Source organism: Thalassophryne amazonica, chromosome 9 (genome assembly GCF_902500255.1).
Source record: "Thalassophryne amazonica chromosome 9, fThaAma1.1, whole genome shotgun sequence".
Lineage (NCBI taxonomy): Eukaryota > Metazoa > Chordata > Actinopteri > Batrachoidiformes > Batrachoididae > Thalassophryne > Thalassophryne amazonica.
Window position 1 is genome coordinate 60066746 of NC_047111.1, and position 23823 is coordinate 60090568.

Below are 23823 nucleotides of genomic sequence, written 5' to 3' on the forward strand. Positions count from 1 at the left end.
TGTGTGATAACATTAGATTATGAAGCTAATACAGGCTGCAGGTAAACATAATAGGCCTGGACAAGTTTGAAGAAAGATGTTCTTGATGCCATTCTGCCTCTGAAATTTAGAATATATATATATATACACACAGATAGATTAATATTAGAAGTTCTTCAGGCACTTTCACGCTGTGTTTTATATGAACATCTGTCTTTGTATAATCATTTTCATTTTGTTTTTTTTCTGATATGCCTTGGCCTTGAGTGTTTAATCCTTGACTACAAGTGTCTTTCATTTTATTTCATGTGCATGTAAAATAGTATTTTGTTGCTCAGATTCTGCATTTTTAAATAATCACACCTTCGCAGTTTGATTATCTGTGTCGCAGCTTTAGTATATCTCATGATAACTAACCGTCTCATCTCTGGTCCACAGAAGGAGAAGACAACTTTGAGCAGGACACAGAAGAGGACATCTCCACCCCTCCTGTGGCCACACCCCTCATTAAAACCACACCCAATATTTTACAAGCCCAACCACTCATCACTCCTCATTTGTCAATCCAGCATGCCACTCTGCCTCTGTCAGGGGTCCTCACCACGCCCTCTCCCTCAACTCACCTGCCTCCTCAAGCTATTGCTCCTGCCCCGGCTCCGCCCCCTGTACCCTCTCCTTATCCCATTCAGACCTCGACTGTGCAGGTCCAGCCTACCGTCATTGCTCACGCCGCAGTCTCTCATCCATCAGTGATCCAGGCGGTTAATCACACCCTGCCAACCAATCACAAACACCTAACGCACATTGCCCCTTCTCTCGGTCCCACTTCCTCCACCCCTCAGCCAATCGTAGCAGCGGCGGCTGCCGCCACCGCTCACCAGCAGATCACCGCCCAGCCCATTGGACACATCACTGTGCACCCGGTGGCTCATCTGGGAGCCCCCCTGCCATCACACATCCCCACACTCTATCCACAGGGCGTGTCCGTGTCTGTGTCCCAGCCTGCCGTGGTGGGCCACATCACCCACACCTTCCCCCACCACACCCTGCCACACGTGCAGGCTAACCCTCAAGCCAACACAGGCAGTGGCTCACAGGTGAATAACGCAGCAGTGATGAGCCAGGGGAGCCCGTCACTAGGGAAACCCACAGCTGTACTTGCCCCGCACCCCAGCGTTGGACAGGCTGCCGTCCTCAACCCTGTTACCATGGTTACAGTCCCAACCTTTCCTGTTAGCTCTTTGAAACTGGCCTGAGAAAAAGAAAAAAAGATTGAGTGACTGCACGCTTTGAGTCAGCCTTCTGGCTCATTCTTCACACTCCTTTTTGATTATCGATAGATCGTCTGGCGTACACATGGAAATTTACTGCATACACACAAACAGCAGACTAAATCAACTGTTATGAGCTAATTTGTTTGTGAATGATGACATTATGGCAGGTCTGATCTTCGTTAGTGAAAATAAGACTGTGATGTTTGTCCCAGCTGCAGTGACCTTCCTTCCTTTCTTGCTTTCTTATCTCCTTCCTCACATCCTTTAATCCTGTCATTCCTTTCTTCAGTCTCTCCTTTCTTCACAACCAGAAGCACTAACATAATAAGCTCAGTTTACACTCAGGCGATCATTTAGTGGACATGCATGAGAGGAAGTTGTTTCTGATCGTTGCTGTGGTCAGATGTGTTTGTTGTCTGTTCTCATAGTCATCGTGTCATGTGGAACATGTTGGTGGAATAATGTGACTAATGGGTTCTAGTGCAGAAGGGAGCTCTGTAAGCAGTATATTAACCCCAATTTGATTATTGCAACAAATCTACAGCACTATGCTCAAGTGTAACCTGGATCAGTAGATACATTACAGAACAATATGTAAACAGTTTAATTTCTGGTGCAGTTCTGTTTTTATGCTGCACTCGTTTTTGCCTCCTCTCTATGTCCCTCTACATACAGTGCCTTGCAAAAGTATTCGGCCTCTTGGTATTTCACACTTTTGAATTTGTTTATGTAATTTCAAATACGAAAAGTAAAATCAGGTTTCTAAATTTAGAAATTTCTAAAATGATCTTACTTAAACTCAAAAAATATAAAAACCAAGACGATGGGTTGCATAAGTAATCAGCCCCTTTGGTATAATACCTGTAAATAATCAGTGTTATTGCCAGTTTTCTTTAGACACATCAGAGGATGTATACATAAACATTTCCAAGTCACTGAATATGTCTTGAACTTTATTTACAATCACTTATGAAGAAATACAAACAGTATGACACTCTATGGTAAATCTGTGTGGAGTAGACAGTTCTCAAAAAGGATTTTATTAAAAAGAAGATCTGAAAGTTCAGCTACAATTTGCCAGAAGGTCCATCTGAGATGCAAGCCTAGATTTGATGTTTTGGTGAAAGAAAATCATCCTTCATACCACTTCGTCATGAAGCTGTATAACTGGGGATACAAAATGCAAAACATGCATTGTGCACAATTTTTCAAAAACACAGCCACAGAAGCCGTTACTTCTTCTGGGTTGTCTTGGTGGCTTTCCTCACTCTTCTACTTCTTGCACAGTCACTCAGTTTTTGAGAACTGTCTACTCCACACAGATTTACCATAGAGTGCCGTACTGTTTGTATTTCTTCATAACTGATGTAAATAAAGTCCAAGACATATTCAGTGACTTGGAAATGTTCATGTATCCATCTCCTGACTTGTCTGAAGAAAACTGACAATAAAACTGATTATTTACAGGTATTATACCAAAGGGGCCCATTACTTGTGCAACCCATCATCTTGGCTTTTTAAAGGGGCCGAATACTTTTGCAAGGTACCGTAAGTGGCACTTTCAGAGATGAAAGTTTTTCTGGGAATTTCCAGATGTGGTAATACTACTCTTTATACCAGCTGTTGTTATGTTGGCATGGCATGTTTAGCTACTCGTGGGCTGTGTTACACAAACTGTTAGTGGTTACTGGTTGATGCTGGAGAGATGTATGTCATTAAGATAGAGGGCAGAGTCAGCACATGTCCAATCTGCTGACAAAGAAACCAAGCCGTCATCATCAAAAAGGGCAAACTTTGAGCAGAAGTTAGTGTGTTCTCTGTGGTGTGTCTGTGTTTCAGTCATAAACATGCCGCATGTGTGTGTTTGCTTTTGTTAGAACAACAGCAGGGAAAGTATTATTTTTTTTATCAAAGTGAGTCTTGTCATTATTTACTGAGGGGGATGTAGGATCAGTGTGCTTGGACTCCCAGTAATAATAATACAGCAATTTATATATAGTGTGCTGAACATGTAGCAAGTGTTTATGGTTTTATTATGAATAATTATGCTGTGCTATGTAACACGATTATGAAATAATGTTCAGCAGGTTTATTGTTACATTTAACATGTTTAAACCCTTAATTTTCCCTGCATTTAGAGCAAGCATGGGACTAATGAGTCCATAAAACAGTGGATCCACAAAATTTGCAACTATAGCTCACTCCAAAAAAAATTAGTCCTTAAGCGCTGAAATTTTGCATTCTGATACATACATGTGATGACCAATGAGCCTCCTATTTTGGGTCATGTTGGCATCTTTTGACATGCACAATAGCAGCAACATAAATTAAGGGCAGAAAGGCCTGTCAGGTTACTAGTTCGGCTTTGTTGCTGATTGCAGGGTGGTGGGGTCCTGGCATCCACTCCCCATCCTTTGAGAAGAATTATATTCATTATTTTAAATTACTAAATAAGAAGGAACAGAAAAAGGGTCATAATGTTTAATTATGTTTGCACTACAGTCATGAAAACAGTGGAACCTTGATAAAGTTGGGAGAATTTGAGTGAACAGGCTTCTGTGATCAGTTTGAAATTAAGTGTAATTTACATACATGGGACTTTAGAAACACTGTTGTGTTGCTTCTTGCCCTCTTTGGTCATGGCGATTGATGCTCCATGTTGATACAGTCGCCATACGTATGCGTCTGCCTTATATCTTCTATATACCATTCTATGGCTGGTGCTAACTACTAGATGACTGACGCGTGGAGACTGTCACAAACAGTGGTTAACTCAAAGGTCAGCATCAGCCATGGGTAGCTTTAGCATCTTTGTAGAGGGCTGATTTTGAAAAAGGGACACATGATGACGGTCACTGCTAATTGACTTTTAAAAAATTAACACATTTAATTTTTTTTAAATGGCCCATCAGGTGTCACCATAGCAATGTTCGGTATAAATAGTGAGGCGCTGCAAACCTGAAATCCAGTAATTCCTGGAAAAGTTAACGTCTGCAGTTTATTGTGCTTTTCCCCTCAAAATAACTTTAAAGAATCACTTTAAATTGAGCAGTAGATTGTATCTTTAAGTAAAGATGACACAATACCACTTTTTCAAGTATCTGCCAATACCGTTCACAAAACTTTCTTTCCTGTCTTTAAACAACTCATCTGTTAATACGTTTGTCTGAATGTAAATTGCTATTCTAGCCGTGTAACAAAACCTCAACTCAGACTGTGAAACAAATATTCTATCCCCCTGAAGGGAAGCATCCAGCTCACAACATGACATACATGTGCAATAGAAGACTTGGATGTATTTTTTTTTTATTGTTATTTCTGATGCAGTAATTTTGGACAATATTAGAGCGATCCAAAATTTCCATCATCTAGTATTTTCATCTAGACAAGCTTGGCAGAAATCAACATAAGTAACTCAACATTTAAATGTTGTCTGTCATGGGCTGGTTTCTTATTTACAACAGTTTGGGTTTCTTCTTTCCATATCTGATGCAACTTTTCTGTAACAGCTGCAGAGCAATATTAGTGTTCAGATGCTTTACTTCAAAGCAACAGCTCCCTCTGCTGCTTCACTCCAGTGTTACAGCACAAGCTTTGGTTAATCTGGAATAAACTAACAGGGATAAACTAGCAAAACTGCTCAGCGAAAATATAAAATAGTTTCCTGACGAGACTTTCCCATGAGAAAATATTTAGGCACCAGTGTTTGTTTGTGTTTATACGTGCAAAAAGCTTCACTGCTTTCTCGCCAGCTTGTACGTGTCACATCCTACAGCGTGTTGATTCATCATCAGTCTATATTTAATCAATGTCGCGTGGATCTGCTTCTCTCCTCTTCTGCTGTGTCTGTATATGTGACTGTTCAGTAAGTTTTATATTCTGTACTATACTCTTACTGCACCTGTAGCATGGCTCAGTGTTTTCTTTTAAACAGCTTGCCGTGTGTGTGTGTGTGGTGTGTGTGGTGTGTGTGTGTGTGTGTGTGTGTGTGTGTGTGTGTGTGCGCGCGCGCGCGTTATTGTTGAACCCAGAGGTGATTTATGGTTTGGCCTCTATCGTGTGTGCCTATACTCAGTTTTCCTGAACACTGTGACAACTTTGGCAAAACACGTACATGTTGAGAGAATGGAAGAGGAAAAAAATGCAAAATGTTTCTTAAACACCCCCCCTTTCCATTTCATGAAATGGACTGAAACAGAGTGGGTGGAAAAAATGCTGGGGTGGTGCGCAAAAAAGCCCTTTTTCTTGATGACGTCTAATATTAAATTTGAGTTTTGTAATATTTGTACGTATGAAAGTTTTGTATATTTGTGATGCATGTTTTGGCATACGAGTGTATCAAATTTTAAAACCACAATTTCGTTTTTTTTTGTTTTTTTTTGTTTTTTGCATGTAGATTGCTCTTAATTTCTTTTATCAAAGGGTCTTTTGTTTGTTTTATTTGGGACCAAGTACAATACTGTATAACAGGGGCAAGATCTCGGACCTCATGCTACACTGATATTATATATAAATATAAAAACATGTTTTCCCTATGGAGAAAGTTTTAAGTTATATATCGCCTGTACACTTTGGGCTGCCTTTTCGATCTAACTGTTCATTCTTTTAAATAGCAATGATAATGGAGAAGAATTATTACTGATGAAGAATTATGCTGATGAAATAATAAAGATTCTTAATAAATCTTATTACATTTACAACACAACTTCTTAATCCTGTTTTTTTTGTGTGTGTGTGTGGGGGGGGTATCAAAACAAGAATGAACTGGAGTTTAAAAGCTTTTATTGATATTTTTACAATTTCATGTTACAAAACAGCAAAAACCAGCTCGATGAAATTTTAAAAAAGCATTAAAAAGTACTTTTAAATGGGAGTTTATCAAATTTCAAAGGTCATTGTCTGCTACAGCCACTAGGTGTCATTGTTATTCCTGACGTATTCCAGAAGAATGCAAATGGAAATGCAAATGAATTGCAGCATCATTGTCCTGTAGATTGTTTTTCGAACAACCACTCCAGTCTTTCGACTGTCAGACTTAACTTTTTTTTGTGCTGCTCTGTTTGTCTTTTCGCCCGGAGGTATCGGGGACAATCAGCAGTTGCCTTTCTGGCTGTGTTGCATCTGATCCTGAATCCTCTCCAACACCTCCTGCATCTCCTCAGCTGCAGAGCAGGAAAAAGGAGAAAGGAATGCTGATCATTCTGTAACTGAATGAGCTCAAAGGACACTCAAAATGCTAACGTACCAAAGTTGAACAGTTCCCTCTTTAACTGCCCTTTTTCTTTGTCAGAGTGTTATTTCTTGGTTCATAACATTCTCAGACCTAGTTGCTGTAATTCTGTTTTCCTGTTCTGTATTTCATCGCTGAGCTTTGAGCTGATTGTTGTTCATCACTGATTTGATCCTGATCACAAAGCTTTGATTGCAGATCTTTGATCCAGACTCAGCGTCTTGCAGAGCTGAAGAATGAACTGAGTCAGTGCATGGATGTCCTAGAGATAGACAGAGTCCTGCGACAGACGTCCAGCCAGAGGACGACCAGGCCTCCACATCTACCGCCTCAGGTGAGGATGAAACACCATTGCATACATGAGGTGGATTTTAAATGATGTGCATACATGGAGAGGTTAGCTGCACAGGGATAACATGGTGCATGTTGGTGTGCAGCATGTAATTTTGTACAGTGATCTCAGAGGGTACTCTATAATCATCCAGAGAAATCATAGTGCATGACTTGGTGGCAGTTCTGGGTTGTACAGTGTTCAGAATATATAGTGTGCTATGTGACTAAAAAGATTAATCCAGGTTTTGAGTATATTCTTATTGTTACATGGGAAACAAGGTACCAGTCGATTCAGTAGATTCTCACAAATCCAACAAGACCAAGCATTTATGATATGCACACTCTTAAGGCTATGAAATTGGGCTATTAGTAAAAAAAGTAGAAAAGGGGGTGTTCACAATAATAGTAGCATCTGCTGTTAACGCTACAAACTCAAAACTATTATGTTCAAATTGCTTTTTTAGCAATCCTGTGAATCACTAAACTAGTATTTAGTTGTATAACCACAGTTTTTCATGATTTCTTCACATCTGCGAGGCATTACTTTTGTTGGTTTGGAACCAAGATTTTGTTTGTTTACTAGTGTGCTTGGGGTCATTGTCTTGTTGAAACACCCATTTCAAGGGCATGTCCTCTTCAGCATAAGGCAACATGACCTCTTCAAGTATTTTGACATATCCAAACTGATCCATGATACCTGGTATGCAATATATAGGCCCAACACCATAGGAGAAACATGCCCATATCATGATGCTTGCACCATCATGCTTCACTGTCTTCACTGTGAACTGTGGCTTGAATTCAGAGTTTGGGGGTCGTCTCACAAACTGTCTGCGGCCCTTGGACCCACAAAGAACAATTCTACTCTCATCAGTCCACAAAATATTCCTCCATTTCTCTTTAGGCCTCTTCTGCACCCCCTTTTCTACTTTTTTTTTTTTTTTGCTAATAGCCCAATTTCATAGCCTTTAGAGTGTGCATATCATGAATGCTTGGTCTTGTTGGATTTGTGAGAATCTACTGAATCTACTGGTACCTTGTTTCCCATGTAACAATAAGAAATATACTCAAAACCTGGATTAATCTTTTTAGTCACATAGCACTACTATTACTCTGAACACTACTGTATAATGTGCTGAGGAAGTTGGCTGTAGTGGCACTGACAGCAGGATGACTCTGGAAGCAGGTGACTTACCATCTCTGGTTTCTGTACCTTTGGCCTGCTTACAGAAAAATGCTGCATTTTTATGAATCTACACTTTGTCCCACTACAGTGATGTCACAGTCCTGACAAGTGACTCCACTGTACAGTGCTGTGGGCTGTTACGTGGAGCACTTGTGTAAGACTGATCCTTCTACCAGGATGGTGAACATCTGTGGTTGAACATTAGTGGCTCTTCCACCTTCCACCTCTTCTTGTGAACCACCCAATCTTGGTGAGATTAGAAAGGTAGTGAAACGGCAAAGCTGCGGAGATCTGTTTATTGTGACTGGACTCCTCCAGGCAGATGAAGATCCCATTCTGCTGATGTTGAGGGCAATGTGGGCATCCACTTTTGAGATAGTATCAACCCAGCAGACTGGAAGAAAGGATTTGTTGTACTTCTCCAAAAATAATCCTCAATTGCCTGGATTGTAACAACTACAGGGGGATTCCACTGATTTCTGTGCCAGGCAAGATACTTGCAACCACAGCAATCTGGCATCACACCCAAGAAGTTAGTCATTGTCTGCATCCTAGTTGTGCGAGTACTCATTGAACGAAACTGCAAAATATCGGCAGTGCTTCTTTGCAACCTATTGGTTTTTGCAAACTGTTTGTTACGATTGATTGCACTACTTTTGGGTTATTCTGAGACTGCAGGATAGCGTGTACATTGTTGGACATCATAGCCACAGGGCTGTGAAAACTCCGGGGATCATCATGGGGAGTGGTGCGGGAGTGTCAGTGTTGTACTCTTTATTGTGATCGTTACTGAGTTTTAAAAATGCTTATCGCAAAGCATTCTCTTTTTTTACGACAGTCATGCAAATTGTATAAGTCCACGGACACTGATCTTTGTGTTACAGATACAAATCAGTTTCTTGGATCCGCGGGAGTTTCGAGGAAAATAAATGCCACTCACAACGTGGCTGTTACGACAGTTGTCGTAAAGCAGGACTGGTTGGTTGCTGCGGGTGACACTGTGTGGCTCCCGTGCGAAGCTAGCTAAACGTAGCATGTGGAGATCGCAAACTTTTAGAACTTTCAAGTTTTTAAAAGAAGAATTTTGCAGCATGTTTGTGTCACGGAGCGACATCACGACGAGACCGAAGATGGCGAGAAAGACGGTTTGAAAAAGTCTGATAAGGACAAGAATCCGTGGAATTGTTGCTGGCTTCAACACACCTGAAAGATAAATGAGAAAAGCGAACTTGTAAGAATTTTTTTCTCTTTCTGGAAAATAAACATTGTGCTGTTCAAACAGGATTTCAGAAAGATATGTACCTTTTTTTCTTTCATTAATCTAGACTTTCTTTGATTGGAAAAAAAGACATGTGGCTTTGAATGAATTTAGGCTACATGAATTTATACAACAATGTAAATTAGTTTTTATTAATGTAGACTTTTTTTCATGGAAAAAAGACATTGTGGATTTACAGGAATTTACACAAGAATGTATGGCTTTTTATTATTAGGTATGTTATTGATATTTTACCCTGATTTTTTAAAATAATCTTTAGCTGTGGTTTTTAGACATGGTTTAACAGTCTTTTCAGTCTTCATGAATTTCATGTAGTTTAATTGTTCTGAGTTAATGCATAATTGGTTTACAATTAAAAGGAAAATCATTCCAGGTCCTACTTCCACGTCATATTCTGTTATTTCAACATCATCATTGACGGTTCAAATGAAAGGTTGAATCGAGGATCATTTAAATATGCACTAATTTTGCGATTTGTTCTTCCAGGAGATGTTGAAAATGTATCAGTAGGTGAAAATTTTATTTGGTCTCTGGGGCCCACAAGGCCGGAGATCCCGGCTCCTCGGGGGGGTGGGCAGACCCCCTGCGAATTTTCCTCGGATTTCACAATTTCATTTCACAGTCCTGTAGCCAGCCTATACACAGATACTGTGGCTGTATCCTTGAAGGCTGTGCGCTGCAAAGTTCTGGGCTTCCGAGACTGCAGCCTGAACCGATCATTCTGAAATGAGACTGTCTACCCCACGCAACATTTTGTAATTGTTTTTGTAATTTTGTCTTTTCTTGCTCCTACCCTCTCTCACCTAGCAACTTAGCTGCATGCAACATGCCTGGTCACACGGCACTAAGGACACCGAAGCCAAATCAAACAAGAAATCTGGAGTTAAGTTGACTTTTGGAGGCATTGTTTCACCGCTGTCCAGCTTTGCTCCTACAAGAACGTTGATCAACTACTTTAACTATGTACATTTACGATTCGTTGTGATTTTGTTTAAATCATCAAGGTCGACGTTTGCTTTCATTTCTTTCAGTAGATTTGGTTTTGTTTTGTTCCTTTTGATTCGCAGGCTTTTTGGTAATGGGAAAAGTGCAGGATCATTCGTCCACCTTTTCTCGACAATTTGTGACTTTGTGACTTTTTCCTTCGTTTCAGCTATCGCTGTGTGACTGGGTGACCGGGCCCTTACAATCGTTGGCCTAACCTGTAGTTTATTATTATAATTTTTTAATGCTTATTTGTACTTATAGACATTACTTATTTATAACTGTACACACGGAGCCCAAAATTGTCCTTTTATTTTCATCTTTTCCCCCAGTATGAAATATGGGAATGGATCAGCATGTCGGCCGGCTGTCTGTTTTCGTCTCTTAGTGTGATATCTCAAGAACCACTTGACCCAATTTCATTCTATTTAGCATAAGGGTGTACTTGGGTGATCCCCCGTCAGCCGTCGATTACGGTGGTCTTGGAGTCAATTTCATGGTCACAGCGAGATATTCAAGATATTGTAATTGCCACCCTTGTTAAAGCGATAGCTCAAGAACCGATTGACCAATTTCATTCATGTTTAGCATAAGGGTGTACTTGGGTGATCCCCCGCTACTTTGTACTACTGATTTGTGGGGACTGGCGAGATATGTCATCTCCTGATGACTCTTGTTTAAATTTACCAACCATTTGTCTTGGAAAAAGTTGCGCAGTAATTGTTGGGTTTGTTTGGGCTGCAAAGGATAGACCCTTCCACTAAAACCTTGGAGAAGTTTGTTGTTGCACATTTCAATTCTAATTGTGGCAACTAGGGAGTCAAGTCTCTGAAACGTTGTGTACGGGATAACATAACGCCACAAGTACTTCATGGATCATCATAAAAAGTGCTGCTGCAGAGTATACCTTCTTAAGGTCTTGCAGTAAGTTGGAGGTCAGATTCCGCAAGTAAAGTCAGTGTTGCATCATCCCCAAACATCAACTTAATAGTAACCTGACTTAATGTCTATTTCACTGCAGCAGAACCAGATCCTTGCAGGGTGAAGTACTGAATTTTCCCCTTTACTAGCAGAATAAAGTGCCATAGTTCAAATACAGTTTTAAACTACAACAGTATATTAGTGATATGTTTTAACTGAAACTCAAAAGGGATGTGACAAGTGGCTCTGCTGTCACTCATCAGCCACTGTGACATGGGACACATGCTGTGTGCAAGAGTAGAGACAGAGTGAAACCATTAGCTGTTGGATGAAACACACAAAGAACTTGGATACGGATCAAAAATCATGAAGTTGATTTGGATTTTCTATAATGTGTGGAAATCCATGCACTCCTCAAATTAATCTAACAGATGGATGCAGCTTGAAGGTGATGATCAGCTAAATTTGGCACTCCAACAAAACTACAACAAAACTGTGACTCCCATCCAAAGGCACAACCTAGTAACTCACTTTTAGTTTTGATAACACAAAAGAAAGCATCATTTATGAATATTAGAATCCAGTTTAGGATCTCCTGAATCCCATCGTCACGTCTTCCAAAGAGGAAGCAAAGACTGGGGACTCAGAGGCGGACTCATCCATTACCCAGGCCGAAGTCACCGAGGTGGTTAGAAAGCTCCTCGGTGGCAAGGCTCCTGGGGTGGATGAAATCCGTCCTGAGTACCTTAAGTCTCTGGATGTTGTGGGACTGTCTTGGCTGACATGCCTCTGCAACATCGTGTGGCGATCGGGGACAGTGCCTCTGGATTGGTAGACCGGGATGGTGGTCTAGGGGGATCACACTCCTCAGCCTCCCCGGTAAGGTCTATTCCAGAGTACTGGAGAGGAGAATTCGACCGATGGTGGAACCTCGGATTCAGGAGGAGCAGTGTGGTTTTCGTCGTGGTCGCGGCACACTGGACCAGCTCTACACGCTCCATCGGGTGTTCAAGGGTTCATGGGGGTTCGCCCAACCAGTCCACATGTGTTTTGTGGATCTGGAGAAGGCGTTCGACCGTGTCCCTCGGGGCACCCTGTGGGGAGTGCTCCGGGAGTACAGGGTCCGGGGTCCTTTGCTAAGGGTTATCCGGTCCCTGTACAACCGCAGCAGGAGCTTGGTTCGCATTGCCGGTAGTAAGTCAAACCTGTTTCCATTGCACGTTGGCCTCCGCCAGGGCTGCCCTTTGTCACCAGTTCTGTTCATTATTTTTATGGACAGAATTTCTAGGCGCAGCCAGGGTGTAGAGGGGGTCTGGTTTGGGAACCACAGAATCTCATCTCTGATGTTTGCGGACGATGTGGTTCTGTTGGCTTTGTCAAATCAGGACCTTCAGCGTGCACCGGGGCGGTTTGCAGCCGAGTGTGAAGCGTCCGGGATGAAAAGCAGCACCTCCAAATCCGAGCCCATGGTTCTCGACCGGAAAAAGGTGCTTTGCCCTCTTAAGGTCGGTCAAGTGTCCTTGCCTCAAGTGGAGGAGTTTAAGTATCTTGGGGTCTTGTTCACGAGTGAGGGACGGATGTAGTGTGAGATCGATACACGGATCGGTGCAGCATCTGCAGTGATGTGGTCGCTGTATCGGACCATCGTGGTGAAGAGAGAGCTGAGTAGGGGGGTAAAGCTCTCGATTCACTGATCAGTCTACGTTCCGATCCTCACCTATGGTCATGAGATTTGGCTCTTGACCGAAAGAACGAGATCGAGATCGAGTACAAGCAACCGAGATGAGTTTCCTCCGCAGGGTGGCTGGGCACTCCCTTAGAGATAGGGTGAGGAGCTCGGTCACTCGGGAGGAGCTCGGAGTCGAGCCGCTCCTCCTCCACGTCGAAAGGAGTAAGTTGAGGTGGCTTGGGCATCTTTTCCGGATGCCCCTGGACGCCTCGCTGGAGAGGTGTTCCAGGCTCGTCCCATTGGGAGGAGGCCCCGGGGAAGACCCAGGACACGCTGGAGGGACTACATCTCTCAGCTGGCTTGGGAACGCCTTGGGGTTCCCCCGGAGGAGCTGGGAGAGGTGTGTGTGGATCGGGAGGTCTGGGCGGCTTTGCTTGAGCTGCTGCCCCTGCGACCCGACTCCAGATAAAGTGGAAGAAAATGGGTGGATGGATGGACAGTTTATGACAAGAGAGATAGCTGGAGTTATTGCTCTTTTTCAAGAAAAAACTCATTAGGTTCTGCCTTTGGACAGGAGATTTATTGATGTGTTTTATGCACATCCCTTCAAATTTTTGAGAATATGTGAGCATCAAAACATGGATTCTCGGTGGCAAAATATGAGTGTTAAGAATTGCACACAACACTGGATCTGCACCAAACTTGTCTTTTCAATCATACAATGTGTATGACTGACAAGTTTAATCCATATCCATGAATTTGAATTAAAAAAAATTTAAAGTGACAGTAAATTCCTTATCAATCAATCAATCAATTTTTTTATATAGCGCCAAATCACAACAAACAGTTGCCCCAAGGCGCTTTATACTGCAAGGCAAGGCCATACAATAATTATGTAAAACCCCAACGGTCAAAACGACCCCCTGTGAGCAAGCACTTGGCTACAGTGGGAAGGAAAAACTCCCTTTTAACAGGAAGAAACCTCCAGCAGAACCAGGCTCAGGGAGGGGCAGTCTTCTGCTGGGACTGGTTGGGGCTGAGAGAGAGAACCAGGAAAAAGACATGCTGTGGAGGGGAGCAGAGATCGATCACTAATGATTAAATGCAGAGTGGTGCATACAGAGCAAAAAGAGAAAGAAACAGTGCATCATGGGAACCCCCCAGCAGTCTACGTCTATAGCAGCATAACTAAGGGATGGTTCAGGGTCACCTGATCCAGCCCTAACTATGAGCTTTAGCAAAAAGGAAAGTTTTAAGCCTAATCTTAAAAGTAGAGAGGGTGTCTGTCTCCCTGATCTGAATTGGGAGCTGGTTCCACAGGAGAGGAGCCTGAAAGCTGAAGGCTCTGCCTCCCATTCTACTCTTACAAACCCTAGGAACTACAAGTAAGCCTGCAGTCTGAGAGCGAAGCGCTCTATTGGGGTGATATGGTACTACGAGGTCCCTAAGATAAGATGGGACCTGATTATTCAAAACCTTATAAGTAAGAAGAAGAATTTTAAATTCTATTCTAGAATTAACAGGAAGCCAATGAAGAGAGGCCAATATGGGTGAGATATGCTCTCTCCTTCTAGTCCCCGTCAGTACTCTAGCTGCAGCATTTTGAATTAACTGAAGGCTTTTTAGGGAACTTTTAGGACAACCTGATAATAATGAATTACAATAGTCCAGCCTAGAGGAAATAAATGCATGAATTAGTTTTTCAGCATCACTCTGAGACAAGACCTTTCTGATTTTAGAGATATTGCGTAAATGCAAAAAAGCAGTCCTACATATTTGTTTAATATGCGCTTTGAATGACATATCCTGATCAAAAATGACTCCAAGATTTCTCACAGTATTACTAGAGGTCAGGGTAATGCCATCCACAGTAAGGATCTGGTTAGACACCATGTTTCTAAGATTTGTGGGGCCAAGTACAATAACTCAGTTTTATCTGAGTTTAAAAGCAGGAAATTAGAGGTCATCCACGTCTTTATGTCTGTAAGACAATCCTGCAGTTTAGCTAATTGCTGTGTGTCCTCTGGCTTCATGGATAGATAAAGCTGGGTATCATCTGCGTAACAATGAAAATTTAAGCAATACCGTCTAATAATACTGCCTAAGGGAAGCATGTATAAAGTGAATAAAATTGGTCCTAGCACAGAACCTTGTGGAACTCCATAATTAACTTTAGTCTGTGAAGAAGATTCCCTATTTACATGAACAAATTGTAATCTATTAGACAAATATGATTCAAACCACCGCAGCGCAGTGCCTTTAATACCTATGGCATGCTCTAATCTCTGTAATAAAATTTTATGGTCAACAGTATCAAAAGCAGCACTGAGGTCTAACAGAACCAGCACAGAGATGAGTCCACTGTCCGAGGCCATAAGAAGATCATTTGTAACCTTCACTAATGCTGTTTCTGTACTATGATGAATTCTAAAACCTGACTGAAACTCTTCAAATAGACCATTCCTCTGCAGATGATCAGTTAGCTGTTTTACAACTACCCTTTCAAGAATTTTTGAGAGAAAAGGAAGGTTGGAGATTGGCCTATAATTAGCTAAGATAGCTGGGTCAAGTGATGGCTTTTTAAGTAATGGTTTAATTACTGCCACCTTAAAAGCCTGTGGTACATAGCCAACTAACAAAGATAGATTGATCATATTTAAGATCGAAGCATTAAATAATGGTAGGGCTTCCTTGAGCAGCCTGGTAGGAATGGGGTCTAATAAACATGTTGATGGTTTGGATGAAGTAACTAATGAAAATAACTCAGAACAATTGGAGAGAAAGAGTCTAACCAAATAAAGGCATCACTGAAAGCAGCCAAAGATAACGATACGTCTTTGGGATGGTTATGAGTAATTTTTTCTCTAATAGTTAAAATTTTGTTAGCAAAGAAAGTCATGAAGTCATTACTAGTTAAAGTTAATGGAATAGTCAATAGAGCTCTGACTCTTTGTCAGCCTGGCTACAGTGCTGAAAAGAAACCTGGGGTTCTTATTTTCTTCAATTAGTGATGAATAGAAAGATGTCCTAGCTTTACGGAGGGCTTTTTTATAGAGCAACAGACTCTTTTTCCAGGCTAAGTGAAGATCTTCTAAATTAGTGAGACGCCATTTCCTCTCCAACTTACGGGTTATCTGCTTTAAGCTACGAGTTTGTGAGTTATACCACGGAGTCAGGCACTTCTGATTTAAAGCTCTCTTTTTTAGAGGAGCTACAGCATCCAAAGTTGTCTTCAATGAGATGTAAAACTATTGACGAGATACTCTATCTCACTTACAGAGTTTAGGTAGCTACTCTGCACTGTGTTGGTATATGGCATTAGAGAACATAAAGAAGGAATCATATCCTTAAACCTAGTTACAGCGCTTTCTGAAAGACTTCTAGTGTAATGAAACTTATTCCCCACTGCTGTGTAGTCCATCAGAGTAAATGTAAATGTTATTAAGAAATGATCAGACAGAAGGGAGTTTTCAGGGAATACTGTTAAGTCTTCTATTTCCATACCATAAGTCAGAACAAGATCTAAGATATGATTAAAGTGGTGGGTGGACTCATTTACTTTTTGAGCAAAGCCAATAGAGTCTAATAATAGATTAAATGCAGTGTTGAGGCTGTCATTCTCAGCATCTGTGTGGATGTTAAAATCGCCCACTATAATTATCTTATCTGAGCTAAGCACTAAGTCAGACAAAAGGTCTGAAAATTCACAGAGAAACTCACAGTAACGACCAGGTGGACGATAGATAATAACAAATAAAACTGGTTTTTGGGACTTCCAATTTGGATGGACAAGACTAAGAGTCAAGCTTTCAAATGAATTAAAGCTCTGTCTGGGTTTTTGATTAATTAATAAGCTGGAATGGAAGATTGCTGCTAATCCTCCGCCCCGGCCCGTGCTACGAGCATTCTGACAGTTAGTGTGACTCGGGGGTGTTGACTCATTTAAACTAACATATTCATCCTGCTGTAACCAGGTTTCTGTAAGGCAGAATAAATCAATATGTTGATCAATTATTATATCATTTACCAACAGGGACTTAGAAGAGAGAGACCTAATGTTTAATAGACCACATTTAACTGTTTTAGTCTGTGGTGCAGTTGAAGGTGCTATATTATTTTTTCTTTTTGAATTTTTATGCTTAAATAGATTTTTGCTGGTTATTGGTAGTCTGGGAGCAGGCACCGTCTCTACGGGGATGGGGTAATGAGGGGATGGCAGGGGGAGAGAAGCTGCAGAGAGGTGTGTAAGACTACAACTCTGCTTCCTGGTCCCAACCCTGGATAGTCACGGTTTGGAGGATTTAAGAAAATTGGCCAGATTTCTAGAAATGAGAGCTGCTCCATCCAAAGTGGGATGGATGCCGTCTCTCCTAACAAGACCAGGTTTTTATGCCACCATGTAACAGAGAGGATCCAGAACCCAAATTTAAAGGTGCTATAATTGACATTTAAAACATGAATAATATCATATCCAACAATTGTTTTCTGTCTAAAAGATGTAATGACACCCTGCACAGGGAATGAAGAACATTCCCTCAGTATGTGTTATAATCTGAGTTTGTCAGTTCCTCATTTGGCAGCATTTAAGAAACTGATCGTGTTATTAGAGTGTCTGGGTTTGTACTTAACACGAGGTCTGTTAGAAAAGAATCCGACCTTTTTATTTTTTGCAAAAACTATATGGATTTGAATCGTGTGTGCTTGCATCAGCCAAGCTTGAACCTTCGTGCGCATGCGTGAGTTTTTTCACGCCTGTCGGTTGCGTCATTCGCCTGTGAGCACGCCTTGTGGGAGGAGTGTTCCAGTCTCCTCGGCAGATTTTCATTGTCAGGAAATTGGCTGAGCGACTGCCGCTTTACTGCATCAAAATTTTTTCAGAAACTGTGAGAGACAGGCAGGTGGAAACCATTTGGAAAATTCAGATGGCTTTCGGTGAACATCTTATGGGGATCACACATATTAAGGAGCATTACAACCGGATTAAAGACGGCCCACAGCGGCTGAAGGCGCGCCGCGCTCCGAGCAGCCATCGACAGGCTGAAATGACCAGATCATTTCCAGACTGAACGGTGTGTTGATCTGGGATGTCATCTGACTACTACAGAAATGGCAGAAGAGGTGGACATACCATTTTTTCGGCACATTCCACTGTTACAGGAGTTTTTGTCATGGAAAGTGGAGCGGAGGAATTTGCCACGGAGCCGCAGGACAAAAGCAAAATGGCGCAGGACAAAAGCACCTCCGTGTTGGTCTCACAGGACATGCCCTGACATGCCCAGCTCTTGCACCATTCGGAAGATTCAGACGGCTTTTGGTGGCTTTTCAGTCGTGTGACTATCCGAGAAATTGTGGAAAAAACCTGATCGGGACATGCGTAATTGTTACATTGCTTGGTTCATGCAAACTGAGTACTCCTCAAGTTGCTCATGTAGAACGCAGTGGGACCAGAGCCATTTAGTGTGGGCATGCATCAGACTACACTGACATGACTGAATCTACGGATAACATTGCGAGAAATGCTTGTAACTTACCCAAAGAGAGGTGGACAAAGTCCCTTAAACGTGTCCCAAATGTGTCAGTCAGAACAATAAGATAATATTTTACAGACAACATTGGTGCTGTGGGCGCCACAGTGGGCAGCCACAGTCCGGCGCCGGGGGACCAACTCCAGATGTAGAGACGCTGCCTTTGTCAGGGTAGAGAAAGGAGCATACCCTAAATAAGCATGTTTTTGATTGTGGGAGGAAACCCAGACAGACACGGGGAGAACATGCAGACTCCACACAGAAAGAGCAGGAAGCGATCCCACAACCTTCTTGCTGTGAGGCATCAGTGCTAACCACTAAACCACCGTGCCACTAATAGATAAGCCAGCTTAATCTGTCTTAATCCGCCTTGCGGATTAAGATGTTTCATTCTGTTTTAGCACTTTGTTGGATTGTGGGTGATCGTAGTACAACAGCACCCTGTGGAATAAGATGCGAGAGCCACTCCTTCAATTCAATTTATTTTCATTTATATAGCGCCAAATCACAACAAGGTTGCCTCAAGGCGCTTCACACAAGTAAGGTCTAACCTTACCAACCCCCAGAACAACAGTAGTAAGGAAAAACTCCCTCTGAGGAAGAAACCTCAAGCAAACCCAACTCAAAGGGGTGATCCTCTGCTTGGGCCATGCTACAAACATAAATATCAAAACAATTCACAAAACGAACATACAGAAAATGTTGGTTGTGGGGCCGAACCTTGATCCTGTTTCTGCACCTGAACAGTCTCTCCACCTCAGCAACACAGTACAGCTGAATTGAAATTCTGGTTGACAGTAATGTGGACTCTGTGATTTTGGGACACTAGTCTTCAGCCCAGGCAAGCCCGTGCATTAATTCACCCCGGTTCCTTTCCCCATTGGATCCAAACATTGTTATGCTTTATTACATCCGCCAAGGACATAATAAAATCACCTGCGCCTATTTATTTGTCTGCCTGTCTGTCTGTTAGCAGGAATACGTCAAAACTACTGCACAGATTCTCACCAAATTTTCACCACAGATACATATTAGGCCATGAAAGACTTCATTTAATTTTGGAGGTGATCTGGATCTGAATCTGGATTCTGGATCAATATTTCACTTTATATACGCTTTGAAGGATCACATCAAAACTACTTCATGGATTCTAGCCAAATTTGCACCACATATAAATATTAGGGAATGGAAGACTCCACTGAATTTTGGAGGTGATCTGGATCTGGATTCTGGATGAAGATTTCACTTTATATAGGCTTTGGAGGATTACTTTGAAGCTACTTCACAGATTCTCACCAAATTTGCGCCACAGATAGTTACCCCACAGAAAGTGTTTTCTTTTCAACAGCTTGCCATTGTGCCACAGAATTTAATGGACGACTCCATTAAATTGTGGAGGTGGTCTGGGTCCGGATTGGCGGATGTCAGAAATCTCTGATTGCTCTTGTTCACTAATGTGATGCAGCTTTTTACTCTGCATTTTAATAAACTCAGTAAAATCTGTTATGATTTAATGTTTTATTTCCAGAGTTTCATAAGATGCACGGTGGCTGAAAGTGCTCTGTGTCTACATCCACAGCCCCCATGTATAGTGTTACACTCCTTGTACATTTTTTGGACGAATAGGCAGCTAATGCCCCGCCCCCGTGCCAACAGCAGAGGTGGGAGCTCACGCTTAGTCACACAAGATTTACACACTACTGAGCATGTGCATCGAGAATGTAACGGTCTATTAAGTCTAAGATCCAGGTTTTGACCTACTTCCTGGACGCGGCCATCAGAACTGTGTCTGTATGTGGTTCACATTTTGAACTTGTAGAGACATTCATTTATCTCAGCAGTGAGATTCATGTCTCTGGATGCTCAGCCTTTGACATTGAGAGACACTTGGGAAGATCTTATGGAGTTATGAGGCTGGTGGACAGAGGTGTCGCAGACACTTCTGCTGGAATATTAAGGTCTGGTGCTTCCTGTCTTACTGTATGGTTGATAGACTTGGATGCTAACCAGTAACTTAAGAGGTTGACTACTGTAGACCAAGAGGTACTTGGTCTCTTCAGAGGATCCTTGGGTACCACTGGAATGACTTTGTATGAATTGAATGTTACTTGTTGAACTGTAACATGATATTACCTATTGAACTGTGGAGTGCTACTTGCATGGCGAAGGAATGACATTTTGGCCATGTGGCACGTTTCCTTGGGCATGATCCAGTACGTGGGTGCCTCAGTGTCAATGACCCAGGTGAACTTGGTAAGGGGGCGCCCACATTCCACTTGGCTGCGGCAGAGAGACTGTTACTTTTAGGAGGTGGGAACGGACTACTTGTCTGCCTAGATGGTTGCTATCCAGGATGCTCCTAGATGCGGCACCAGCACACGCTCACACACTTGACTTGACCTTGGGCTTGGTCTTGGATGCCTTAGTCTTGAGGGTTCAATGGTCATCTCAAGAAAATTCAAAGTCTGTACAATTTTGCTTTTTTTCTGCAAGTAAAATTTTAAAATAGTTTTGTTGGTTTGTGTGATAACATTAGATTATGAAGCTAATACAGGTTGCAGGTAAACATAATAGGCCTGGACAAGTTTGAAGAAAGATGTTCTTGATGCCATTCTGCCTCTGAAATTTAGAATATATATATATATACACACAGATAGATTAATATTAGAAGTTCTTCAGGCACTTTCACGCTGTGTTTTATATGAACATCTGTCTTTGTATAATCATTTTCATTTTGTTTTTTTTCTGATATGCCTTGGCCTTGAGTGTTTAATCCTTGACTACAAGTGTCTTTCATTTTATTTCATGTGCATGTAAAATAGTATTTTGTTGCTCAGATTCTGCATTTTTAAATAATCACACCTTCGCAGTTTGATTATCTGTGTCGCAGCTTTAGTATATCTCATGATAACTAACCGTCTCATCTCTGGTCCACAGAAGGAGAAGACAACTTTGAGCAGGACACAGAAGAGGACATCTCCACCCCTCCTGTGGCCACACCCCTCATTAAAACCACACCCAATATTTTACAAGCCCAACCACTCATCACTCCTCATTTGTCAATCCAGCATGCCACTCTGCCTCTGTCCGGGGTCCTCACCACGCCCCTCTCCCTCAAATCACCTGCCTCCTCAAAGCTATTGACTCCTGCCCCGGCTACGCACCCTGTACCCCTCCTTATCCCATTCAGACCTCGACTGTGCAGGTCCAGCCTACCGTCATGCTCACGCCGCAGTCTCTCATCCATCAGTGATCCAGGCGGATTAATCACACCCTGCCAACCAATCACAAACACCTAACGCACATTGCCCCTTCTCTCGGTCCCACTTCCTCCACCCCTCAGCCAATCGTAGCAGCGGCGGCTGCCGCCACCGCTCACCAGCAGATCACCGCCCAGCCATTGGACACATCACTGTGCACCCGGTGGCTCATCTGGGAGCCCCCCTGCCATCACACATCCCACACTTCTATCCACAGGGCGTTGTCCGTGTCTGTGTCCCAAGCCTGCCGTGGTGGGCCACATCACCCACACCTTCCCCCACCACACCCTGCCACACGTGCAGGCTAACCCTCAAGCCAACACAGGCAGTGGCTCACAGGTGAATAACGCAGCAGTGATGAGCCAGGGGAGCCCGTCACTAGGGAAACCCACAGCTGTACTTGCCCCGCACCCCCAGCTGGTTGGACAGGCTGCCGTCCTCAACCCTGTTACCATGGTTACAGTCCCAACCTTTCCTGTTAGCTCTTTGAAACTGGCCTGAGAAAAAGAAAAAAAGATTGAGTGACTGCACGCTTTGAGTCAGCCTTCTGGCTCATTCTTCACACTCCTTTTTGATTATCGATAGATCGTCTGGCGTACACATGGAAATTTACTGCATACACACAAACAGCAGACTAAATCAACTGTTATGAGCTAATTTGTTTGTGAATGATGACATTATGGCAGGTCTGATCTTCGTTAGTGAAAATAAGACTGTGATGTTTGTCCCAGCTGCAGTGACCTTCCTTCCTTTCTTGCTTTCTTATCTCCTTCCTCACATCCTTTAATCCTGTCATTCCTTTCTTCAGTCTCTCCTTTCTTCACAACCAGAAGCACTAACATAATAAGCTCAGTTTACACTCAGGCGATCATTTAGTGGACATGCATGAGAGGAAGTTGTTTCTGATCGTTGCTGTGGTCAGATGTGTTTGTTGTCTGTTCTCATAGTCATCGTGTCATGTGGAACATGTTGGTGGAATAATGTGACTAATGGGTTCTAGTGCAGAAGGGAGCTCTGTAAGCAGTATATTAACCCCAATTGATTATTGCAACAAATCTACAGCACTATGCTCAAGTGTAACCTGGATCAGTAGATACATTACAGAACAATATGTAAACAGTTTAATTTCTGGTGCAGTTCTGTTTTTATGCTGCACTCGTTTTTGCTACCTCTCTATGTCCCTCTACATACAGTGCCTTGCAAAAGTATTCGGCCTCTTGGTATTTCACACTTTTGAATTTGTTTATGTAATTTCAAATACGAAAAGTAAAATCAGGTTTCTAAATTTAGAAATTTCTAAAATGATCTTACTTAAACTCAAAAAATATAAAAACCAAGACGATGGGTTGCATAAGTAATCAGCCCCTTTGGTATAATACCTGTAAATAATCAGTGTTATTGCCAGTTTTCTTTAGACACATCAGAGGATGTATACATAAACATTTCCAAGTCACTGAATATGTCTTGAACTTTATTTACAATCACTTATGAAGAAATACAAACAGTATGACACTCTATGGTAAATCTGTGTGGAGTAGACAGTTCTCAAAAAGGATTTTATTAAAAAGAAGATCTGAAAGTTCAGCTACAATTTGCCAGAAGGTCCATCTGAGATGCAAGCCTAGATTTGATGTTTTGGTGAAAGAAAATCATCCTTCATACCACTTCGTCATGAAGCTGTATAACTGGGGATACAAAATGCAAAACATGCATTGTGCACAATTTTTCAAATCACAGCCACAGAAGCCGTTACTTCTTCTGGGTTGTCTTGGTGGCTTTCCTCACTCTTCTACTTCTTGCACAGTCACTCAGTTTTTGAGAACTGTCTACTCCACACAGATTTACCATAGAGTGCCGTACTGTTTGTATTTCTTCATAACTGATGTAAATAAAGTCCAAGACATATTCAGTGACTTGGAAATGTTCATGTATCCATCTCCTGACTTGTCTGAAGAAAACTGACAATAAAACTGATTATTTACAGGTATTATACCAAAGGGGCCCATTACTTGTGCAACCCATCATCTTGGCTTTTTAAAGGGGCCGAATACTTTTGCAAGGTACCGTAAGTGGCACTTTCAGAGATGAAAGTTTTTCTGGGAATTTCCAGATGTGGTAATACTACTCTTTATACCAGCTGTTGTTATGTTGGCATGGCATGTTTAGCTACTCGTGGGCTGTGT

At 42.1% G+C, this 23823-nt stretch overlaps 1 protein-coding gene and 1 pseudogene across 2 annotated transcripts in view; both read left to right on the forward strand.

Moving 5' to 3' along the window:
- Window positions 1–1390, forward strand: part of LOC117517215 (max-binding protein MNT-like) — a 51644-nt gene extending 50254 nt beyond the window's left edge. For both annotated transcript variants that reach the window (XM_034178157.1, XM_034178158.1), the window contains one exon: window positions 418–1390. In XM_034178157.1, the coding sequence (XP_034034048.1) occupies window positions 418–1235 (818 nt within the window). In that variant the 3' untranslated portion in view covers window positions 1236–1390. The remainder of the gene's footprint in view (window positions 1–417) is intronic.
- A 225-nt stretch (window positions 1391–1615) lies between these two features.
- LOC117517926 lies at window positions 1616–22262 on the forward strand (annotated as a pseudogene).
- The last annotated feature ends 1561 nt before the right edge of the window (window positions 22263–23823 follow it).